Source organism: Belonocnema kinseyi, chromosome 10 (assembly GCF_010883055.1).
Source record: "Belonocnema kinseyi isolate 2016_QV_RU_SX_M_011 chromosome 10, B_treatae_v1, whole genome shotgun sequence".
In the NCBI taxonomy this organism is placed as follows: domain Eukaryota; kingdom Metazoa; phylum Arthropoda; class Insecta; order Hymenoptera; family Cynipidae; genus Belonocnema; species Belonocnema kinseyi.
In genome coordinates this window covers 2,073,221-2,084,256 of record NC_046666.1, presented here as the reverse complement: position 1 = coordinate 2,084,256, position 11,036 = coordinate 2,073,221, and the positions used below count along the sequence as shown (strand labels likewise).

At 19.3% G+C, this 11,036-nt stretch overlaps 1 protein-coding gene across 1 annotated transcript in view; it reads left to right on the top strand.

The window, feature by feature from the left end:
• The window catches only part of LOC117182171 (N-glycosylase/DNA lyase), a 13,683-nt gene that overhangs the window by 1,068 nt on the left and 1,579 nt on the right, over positions 1-11,036 (top strand). The window contains exon 2 of the mRNA XM_033375221.1: positions 6,293-6,601. Coding sequence (XP_033231112.1) covers positions 6,293-6,601 — 309 coding nt within the window. The remainder of the gene's footprint in view (positions 1-6,292; positions 6,602-11,036) is intronic.

Sequence of the window (11,036 nt, the reverse complement as noted above, 5' to 3'; positions counted from 1 at the left end):
TTTAGTTGAAAACTCATCTTTTTAGAAAAAAATTATTCTGCTTGTTTGAAAATTCATATTTTTGGTTAAAAATTTTGTTTTTATTTATAATTAAATTATTTTTGTAAAAATTATGATTTTTTAAAAATTTATTACAAATTTTAATATTTGATTTTTGGTTAAAAATTTGTCATTTTTAATTGACAAATAAAACAATTTAACTATTTTTTGAAAATTCCTTTTTCTTGAAAATGTATCTTTTTCAGTCGAAAATTCATCGATTTTTCATCAGAAATTCTTTTTTTTTTTGAAAAATGAACCATTTTATGAAATTTTGTTTCTTTTTATTCAATATTATTTTTTTTAACTGGAAACTGAAGTATAATATAGTGAAATTTTCAGTGAAAAATGTTTTTTTTTTTTAGTTGAAAATTCATCTTTTTAGAAAAAAATTATTCTACTTGTTTGAAAATTCATATTTTTGGTTAAAAATTTTGTTTTTGTTTATAATTAAATTATTTTGGTAAAAATTATGATTTTTTAAAAATTTATTACAAATTCTAATATTTGATTGAAAATTTATCTTTTTTCATAGAAAATTCTTCTTGTTTAAAAATTGATCTATTTTGTTTATAAATTCATTTCTATCGTTTGAAAATGAACTAATTTTTGCAATTTTTTATTAGGGATTATTCTTTTAACTTACAGCTTAATTATAATATGCTGCAATTTTCAGTTAAAACATTAATTTTTTTAGTTGAAAATTCATCTTTTTCGCAGAAAATCATTCATCTTGTTTGAAAGTTCAACTATTTTTATTAAAAATTATTATTTTTTGTTTTGAAGTAAATTAAATAAAAATTTTCGATTTTTAGTTGAGAATTTATTTTTTTTTAATTCACGAATAAACCGTTTTGTTAGCAATTTATGTATTTTATGGTATAATTGTGTAATATAGTGAAATTTTCAGTTAAAAATCTTATTTTTTTCTTTTGTTGAAAACTCATCTTTTTAGAAAAAAATTATTCTGCTTGTTTAAAAATTTATATTTTTGGTTAAAAATTAAAATTATTTTTGTAGATAATTAAATTATATTTGATTTTTGATTGAAAATTTATCTTTTTCAGTTGAAAAAACAAACCGCTTATTTGAAAATTCATGTATTTTATTGAAAAATCGTCTTTTGCAGTTGAAGATTGATCTTTTTGGTTAAGAAATAATTTTTTAAATTGAAAATTGAAAAATTTTCTTGGAAATTTATCTTTTTCAGTAAAAAATTTATCTTTTTTCATAGAAAATTGTGCTTGTTTAAAAATTGATCTATTTTAGTTAAAATTTTATTTCTATCTTTGACATTTTTGTTGAAAATTTGTCTGTTTTTTTTTGCCAAAAAATATCTTTTTTAAACTGGAAACTTAAGTATAATAAAGTGAAATTTTCAGTGAAAAATGTTTTTTTTTTAGTTGAAAACTTATCTTTTTAGAAAAAAATTATTCTGCTTGTTTAAAAATACATATTTTTTGTTAAAAATAAATTTTGTTTTTGTAGATAATCAAATTATTTTTGTGAAAATTATTATTCTTTCTTTTTAATTAATAAAAAATTTTAATATTTGATTTTTGGTTGACAATTCATGATTTTTACTAAAAAAAATCGTCTCTTGCAGTTGCAAATTTATCTTTTTGGTTAAGAAATAATTTTTTTAATTGAAAATGTAACTATTGTTTTGAAAATTCCTTTTTCTTGAAAATTTATCTTTTTCAGTAGAAAATTCATCTTTTTTCATAGAAAATTCTCCTTGTTTAAAAATTGATCTATTTTGTTTACAAATTCATTTCTATCTTTGAAAAATGAACTAATTTTTGAATTTTTTCATTAAGGATTATTCTTTTAACTTATAGCTTAGTTATAATAAGCTGCAATTTTCAGTTATAAAAATTGGTATAAAAATTGATCTATTTTAATTAAAAATTCATTTTTATCTTTGATATTTTTTTTAATTTGTCTCTTTTTTTGCTAAAAAATACTTTTTTTTTTAAACTGGAAAATTAAGTATAATATAGTGAAATTTTTAGTAAAAAATGTTTTTCTTTTAGTTATCTTTTGAGAAAAAAATTATTCTGCTTGTTTAAAAATTCATATTTTTGGTTAAAAATTAATTTTGTTTTTGTTTATAATTAAATTACTTTGGTAAAAATTATTATTTAAAAAAAAATCATTACAAATTCTAATATTTGATTTTTGATTAAAAATTTATCTTTTTTAGTTGAAAAAACAAACCGCTTATTTGAAAATTCATGTATTTTATTGAAAAATCGTTTCTTGCAGTTGAAAATTTATTTTTTTGGTTAAGAAATAATTTTTTTAATTGAAAATTTAACTATTTCTTTTTTAAACTCCCTTTTTTTGTAAATTTATCTTTTTTAATAGACAATTCTTCTTATTTAAAAATTGATCTATTTTAGTTAAAAATTCATTTCTATCTTTGACATTTTTTTTTAATTTGTCTGTTTTTTTTGCTAAAAAATACTTTTTTTAAAACTGGAAATTTAAGTATAATGTAGTGAAATTTTCAGTGAAAATGTTTTTTTTTTTTAAGTTGAAAGTTGAAAACTTATCTTTTTAGAAAAAATTATTCTGCTTGTTTTAAAATTCATATTTTTGGTTAAAAATTAATTTTGTTTTTGTTTATAATTAAACTATTTTGGTAAAAATTATTATTTTTTAAAAATTTATTACAAATTCTAATATTTGATTGAAAAATTATCTTTTTTAGTTGAAAAAACAAACCGTTTATTTGAAAATTCATGTATTTCATTGAAAAATCGTCTTTTGCAGTTGAAAATTGATCTTTTTGGTTAAGAAATAATTTTTTAAATTGAAAATTTAACTATTTTTTTAACTCCCTTTTCTTGGAAATTTATCTTTTTCAGTAAAAAATTTATCTTTTTTCATAGAAAATTCTTCTTGTTTAAAAATTGATCTATTTTAGTTAAAAATTCATTTCTATCTTTGACATTTTTTTTGTAGAAAATTTGTCTGTTTTTTTGGCTAAAAAATACTTTTTTTTAAACTGGAAACTTAAGTATAATATAGTGAAATTTTCAGTGAAAAATGTGTTTTTTTTTGTATTTGAAAACTTATCTTTTTAGAAAAAAATTATTCTGCTTCTTTGAAAATTCATATTTTTGGTTAAAAATTACATTTGTTTTTGTTTATAATTAAACTATTTTGGTAAAAATTATTATTTTTTAAAAATTTATTACAAATTCTAATATTTGATTGAAAATTTATCTTTTTTAGTTGAAAAAAAACCGCTTATTTGAAAATTCATCTATTTTATTGAAAAATCGTCTTTTGCAGTTTAAATTTGATCTTCTTGGTTAAAAAATAATTTTTTAAATTGAAAATTTAATTATTTTTTTAACTCCCTTTTCTTGGAAATTTATCTTTTTCAGTAAAAAATTTATCTTTTTTCATAGAAAATTCTTCTTGTTTAAAAATTGATCTATTTTAGTTAAAAATTCATTTCTACCTTTGACATTTTTTTTGTAGAAAATTTGTCTGTTCTTTTTGCTAAAAAATCCTTTTTTTTAAACTGGAAACTTAAGTATAATATAGTGAAATTTTCAGTGAAAAATGTGTTTTTTTTTGTATTTGAAAATTTATCTTTTTAGTAAAAAATTATTCTGCTTCTTTGAAAATTCATATTTTTGGTTAAAAATTACATTTTTTTTGTTTATAATTAAATTATTTTGGTAAAAATTATTATTTTAAAAAAATTTATTACAAATTCTAATATTTGATTGAAAAATTATCTTTTTTAGTTGAAAAAACAAACCGTTTATTTGAAAATTCATGTATTTTATTGATAAATCGTCTTTTGCAGTTGAAAATTGATCTTTTTGGTTACGAAATAATTTTTTAAATTGAAAATTTAACTATTTTTTTAACTCCCTTTTCTTGGAAATTTATCTTTTTCAGTAAAAAATTTATCTTTTTTCATAGAAAATTCTTCTTGTTTAAAAATTGATCTATTTAAGTTAAAAATTCGTTTTTATCTTTGACATTTTTTTTTAATTTTTCTGTTCTTTTTTATAAAAAATACTTTTTTTAAACTAGAAACTTAAGTATAATATAGTGAAATTTTCAGTGAAAAATGTGTTTTTTTTTTTTTTGTATTTGAAAACTTATCTTTTTAGAAAAAAATTATTCTGCTTCTTTGAAAATTCATATTTTTGGTTAAAAATTACATTTGTTTTTGTTTATAATTAAATTATTTCGGTGAAAATTATTATTCTTTTTTTTAATTTATTAAAAATTCTAATATTTGATTTTTGGTTGAAAATTCATGTATTTAACTAAAAATATCGTCCCTTGGAGTTGAAAATTATCTTTTTGTTTAAGAAATAATTTTTTTAATTGAAAATTCAACTATTGTTTTGAAAAATTTCTTTTTCTTGAAAATTTATCGTTTTCAATAGAAAACTCATCTTTTTTCATAAAAAACTCTTCTTGTTTAAAAATTGATCTATTTTAGTTAAAAATTCATTTCTATCGTTGAAAAATGAAGTTTTTTTTTTAAATTTGTGTTTTTTTTTTTAACTGGAACCTTAAGTATAATATAGTGAAATTTTTAGTGAAAAATGTTTTTTTTTTACTTGAAATCTCATATTTTTTGAAAAAAATTATTCTCCTGGTTTAGAAATTCATGTTTTTGGTTGAAAATAATTTTTTTTTTGTAGATAATTAAATTATTTTGGTTAAAATTATTATTCTTTTTTTCTTAGTTAATTACAAATTTTAATATTTAATTTTTGGTAAAAAATTGATTTTTTTTAGTAGAAAATTCTTCTTGTTTAAACATTGGTCTACTTTAGTTAAAAATTCATTTCTATCGTGGAAAAATAAAATATTTTTTTAAATTTTGTTTGTTTTTTTGGTAAAATTTTTTTTAACTGGAAACTGAATTATAACATAGGGAAATTTTCAGTTCCAAATATTTTTTTTTTTAGTTGAAAACTCATCTTTTTAGAAAAAAATTATTCTGCTTGTTTGAAAATTCATATTTTTGGTTCAAAATGAATTTTCTTTTTGCTTATAATTAAATAATGTTGATAAAAATTATTATTTTCTAAAATTTATTACAAATTCTAATATTTGATTGAAAAATTATCTTTTTTAGTTGAAAAAACAAACCGCTTATTTGAAAATTCATGTATTTTATTTTTATTTAATTTTTTTAACTGAATATTTAACTTTCATTTTTTTTTTGAAAAATTGATATTTGTTAGTTAAAAATTTATCTATTCCGTTAAAATTTAACTATTTTATTGAAACTCCTATTTCAGCTCAAATTTATTTATTTTGTTTTTTACCGAATATTAAACTATTACATTTTTAGCTAAAAATGTATCTTTTTTATTTTAAAATTCAACTATATGATTGAAAATCCATGTACTTTGTTAAAAATTTGTCTTTTCTATTACTCTTTATGTTTCAAAATTCCTGAAAAATTACCGATTGAAAAAAAAAAGAATTTTTTAAATTAAATTTTTGCAACTATACAATTTTGGGTTGAAAATTTAACTATTTTGTTAAACATTTTTTTTTTTTCAAATTAATTATTGTGGTTAAAAATTCGTCTTTTTGGTAGAAAATTATTTGATTGGAATATTCCCTTTTTGATTAAAAATCTAGTGGTTTGGTTGAATATTTAAATATTGGTTGAAACTTCTTTTTTTTACTGAAAGTTCAATCATGTGGTTGAATATTTATATATTTTGTATAGAATTCGTCTTTTTTAAAAGAATATTAATCCCTTTGTTTATAAATCTATTTATTTGGTTGAAAATTTAACTATCTTAATGAAAATTCGATTTTGGTGGGTTGAAAATTAATTTTTTTTAACTGAAAATTAGAACCGTTCTATTCATGTTTAAAAATTTATATTTCTAGTTAAAAATTAAATTCTTGCGCTGAAAATAGAACAATGTCTTTTGAAAAAAACTAAATTTTTTATCTGAAAATAAAACTTTTGCATTGTTGGTTGAAAATTTTCTTTTAATTAAAAAAATGAAGTTATGACCCTCAGCGTGCAGACATTTTGAATTTTCCCCTCTTAACGTGACATACCTGTGCGCTTGCGCGATTCTTTTGGCGCTAATTTTAAAAACAAAAAATCTTCAACAAATAATATGATAGACAGGATTGTTTATTAAGATCAATAAAATTGAAAAACAATGTATTTTCATACAAGAAATGAAGTGTAGAATGTTTGAGAGAAAAAAAAAAACACTTTCCAAATTTTTAGCTGGGTGGCTTTGGAGGATGGAAAAAGCTACAGAGGAGTTTTTGCAGGACGAGTGTGGACTTTAAATCAGGACGATAACAATATTATTTACACAGTACATGAAAAATTACAAGACACAAACTATGAAAAAATTGTATCGAATTATTTCCGTTTTGATATTTCGTTGAAGGAGAATCTTGAAAAATGGTCCGTTGTGGATAAAAATGTTCAAAAAGCTCTTGAAAGTGTTGGAGGAGTGAGAATTTTGAATCAAGACATTGTTGAGAATCTTTTCGCCTTCATTTGCAGTTCAAATAACAACATCATTCGGTACGTTTTTTTAAATAATAATTTTTTATAATTCTACATTAGGGTGATGACATTTTTGAGAAATTTTTTTTTATGAAAAAATATCTCAAATTAATTATTAACGATGGTACTTTTTTAAAGAAATTATAAAAATGAAATAATAAATAAATAATGAAAATCCATTAGATGAATAATAATTTTTCAGATATTATTTGCCAATGGTGACCGTTTGGGAATTTCGTTTTTTTTTTTTTAAATCAACACTTATTGATATTTTTGGAAGGATTGAAATGTTTATTATTAGATTCCATTTCCAATTTTCTTTTTATTTCCAATAATTGAATTTTGAATTAAAGGAAACTGAAAATTTAACTGTTGAAAATGGAATTTTCAACTATCGAAAATTGAAGAAAATTGATTATTGAATTTTAAACAAAGAAGAAAATTAAATTTTCAACAGTTGAAAATTCTAATTATGAAAATTAAAGTAAAATGATAACTAAATTATCACCATTTAAAACTGCAATTGTTGAAAATTGAATATTAAACGGGTAAAAATGAGGGATGATTTAATTTTGAACTGTTCAGAATTGAAGAAAACCAATTATTAAATTTTCAAAATTGAAGAAAATTGATAATTAAACTTTTAGCAGTCGAAAATTCTTTCCTTGAAAATTGAAGAAAATTGATAACTGAATTTTCATCAGCTGAAAACTGAATTTTTAACTGCCAGAAATTCTTTCTGAATTTTCAACAGTTGAAAATTCTTTTGTTGAAAATTGAATTTTCTATTACTGAACATTGGAGAAGATTTAATTTTCATTTGTCGAAAATTAACGTAAATTTATTATGGAATTTTAAACAGAACATTCAATTGTTGAAAATTGAAGATAATAGATAAATAAATTAACAATTGTTAAAAATTGAAGAGAATAAAAAATGAATTATTAAATATTGAAAACAGAAGACAATTGATAATTCAATTTTTGAATAGTTGATAATTCTTTTCGTGAATATTGAAAAATATTTGTAATTGAATTTTCTACGGGTAAAAATTTTATTGTTGAAAAGTTTATACTGAATTTTCAACAGTCGAAGTTTCTTTTTCATTTTAAATTGAAAAAAATTAATAATTGAATTTCAAACAAAAGAAAATTGAATTGTTGAAAATTTAAAAAAAAAGTAAAAATTGAATATTCAAAAGTTGGAAATTGGAGAGAATTAAATTTCCAACTGATGAAAATTGAAGAAAATTGATCGTTGAATTTTCAACAGTTGAAAAAAAAATTTATAAATTGAAGGAAACTGATAATTGATTTTTAAAAAGAAGAAAACTCAATTGTTGAAATGAAAAAAAAAAATAAAGTGGAATATTTAACTATTGGAATTTAGAGAAACTATAATTTACAACTTTTGATAATTTAATTAACTGCTGAAAATTGAAGATAATTAAAAATCGAATTATTGAATCAAAAAATAAAAGAAAACTTAATCATTGAATTTTAAACAGAAGAAAACTCAATTGTTAAAAATTGAAGAAAATTGTTGGAAATCGGAGAAAATTTAATTTTTGACTGTTGAAATCTGAAAAAAAATTAATAATTAAATCATCGAATGTTGAAAATGTAAGAAAAATGGAAATTTAATTGTTGAAAATTGAATTTTCAAGTGTAGAAAATTTAATTTTCCACCTATCGAAAGTTGAGGAAATTTAATAATTGAATTTTAAATAGAAGAAAAATCAATTACTGAAAATAAAAAATTGAATATCCAACTTTTCGAAATTGGAAAAAATCTAATTTTCATCTATTGAAAACTGAAAAAAAGTAATAATTAAATCATCAAATGTTGAAAATTAAGGAAAAATGGAAATATAATTGGTGAAAATTGAATTTTCAAGTGTAGAAAATTGAATTTTCCACTGTCGAAAGTTGAGGAAAATTAATGATTTAATTTTAAATAAGAGAAAAATCAATTATTGAAAATAAAAAATTGAATATCCAACTTTTTGAAATTGGAGAAAATCTAATCTTCGACTGTTAAAAACTGAAAAAATTGAGAATTGAATTAATAGAAATGAAAATTCAGTTGTTGAAAATTGAATATTCAATTGTTGAAAATAAGAGAAAATTTAATTTCCAACTATTAAAAATTGAAGAAAATTAATCATTAAATTATCAAGAGTAGAAAATTCAACTCTTGAAAATTAAAGGAAATTGAAAATTCAATTTTTATCAGTTGAAGATTGAAGAAAAGTGAAAATGGAATTCTTGAAAATTGAAGAAAATTAAAAATTCAATTTATACAGAAAAAAATCCGTTGTTGAAGATTGAATATTTGATTGTTAAATATATAAAAAATTTAATTTTCAATTGTTGAAAATTTAAGGAAATTGAAAATTGAATTGTTATCTGTTGAAAATTGAAGAAATGTGGAAATTAAACTGTTGGAAATTGAACTTTTACGTGTTAAAAATTGAATTTTCGTCTGTTGAGATTTCTGGAAAACTAATCATTGAATTTTAAATAGAAGAAAAATTAATTATTAAAAATAAAAAATTAAATATTCAACTTAAAACTGGGAAAATTGAGAATTGAATGTATAAAGAAGAAAATGCAGCTGTTGAAAATTTCATATTCAATTTTTGAAAATATGAGAAAATTTAATTTACAATTATTAAAAATTGAAGAAAGTTGATTCTTGAATAATTAACAGTAGAAAATTCAATTTTTAACAATTTAAAGAAATTGAATATTGAATTTTTATCTGTTGAAAATTGAAGAAAATTGGAAATGGAATTGTTGGAAATTGAAGAAATAAAAAATTCAATTTATACAGAAAAAAATCCGTTGTTGAAAGTTGAATATTCAATTGTTAGAAATTGAATATTCGATTGGTAAATATATGATAAAATTTAATTTCCAACTGTTGAAAATTGAAGAAAAGTGGAAATTGAATTGTTGAAAATTGGATTTTCCTCTGGAAAAATTTGGGGAAAATTAATCATTGAATTTTAAATAGAAGAAAAATAAATAATTGAAAATAAAAAAATCAATATTCAACTTAAAACTGAGAATATTGAAAATTGAATGTTTATAGAAGAAAATTCAGCTGTTGAAAATTGAAGAAAGTTGATCCTCGAATAATTAACAGTAGAAAATTCAATTTTTTAAAATTTAAAGAAATTGAATATTGAATTTTTATCTGTTGAAAATTGAAGAAAATTGGAAATGGAATTGTTGGAAATTGAAGAAATAAAAAATTCAATTTATACAGAAAAAAATCCGTTGTTGAAAGTTGAATATTCAGTTGTTAGAAATTGAATATTCGATTGGTAAATATATGAAAAAATTTAATTTCTAACTGTTGAAAAATAAAGAAAAGTGGAAATTTATTTGTTGAAAATTAAAGATAATTAAAAATTGAATTATTAAATGTTAAAAACGAAAAACAATTGATAGTTCAATTTTTGACGGTTGAAAATTCTTTTTTTTTTTTTGTAAATCGAAGAAAATTGTTAAATGAAATTTCGACATTTCAAAATTCTATTTTTGATGTTTAAGGAATAATGAATTTTTAACTGTCAAAAAATGAAAGAAAACTTAATTATTGAATTTTAAACAGAAGAAAACTCAATTGTTAAAAATTGAAGAAAATTGAATATTCAACTGTTGGAAAGCGGAGAAAATTTAATTTTTGACTGTTGAAATCTGAAAAAAATTAATAATTAAATCATCAAATATTGAAAATGTTAGAAAAATGAAAATTTAATTTCTGAAAATTAAATTTTCAAGTGTAGAAAATTTAATTTTCCACCTATAGAAAGTTGAGGAAATTTAATAATTGAATTTTAAATAGAAGAAAAATCAATTTTTGAAAATAAAAAATTGAATATTCAATTTTTGAAAATATGGGATAATTTAATTTTTGAAAATATGAGAAAATTTAATTTAAAATTATTGAAAATTGAAGAAAGTTGATCCTTGAGTAATTAACAGTAGAAAATTCAACTTTTAAAAATTTCAAGAAATTGAATATTGAATTTTTATCTGTTGAAAATTGAAGAAAAGTGTAAATGGAATTGTTGGAAATTGAAGAAAATGAAAAATTCAATTTATACTAAACGAAAATTAGTTGTTGAAAGTTGAATATTCAATTGTTGGAAATTGAATATTATATGATACAATTTAATTTTTAACTGTTGGAAAATAAAGAAAATTAATAATTTAATTATCAAGTGTTGAAAATTTAAAAAAATTGAAAATTGAATTGTAATATGTTGAAAATTGAAGAAAAGTGGAAATTGAATTGTTGAAAATTAGATTTCCTCCGGCAAAATTTGGGAAAAACTAAGCATTGAATTTTAAATAGAAGAAAAATTCATTATTGAAAATAAAAAATTAAATATTCAACTTCAAGTTGATCCTTGAATAATTAACAGTAGAATATTCAACTT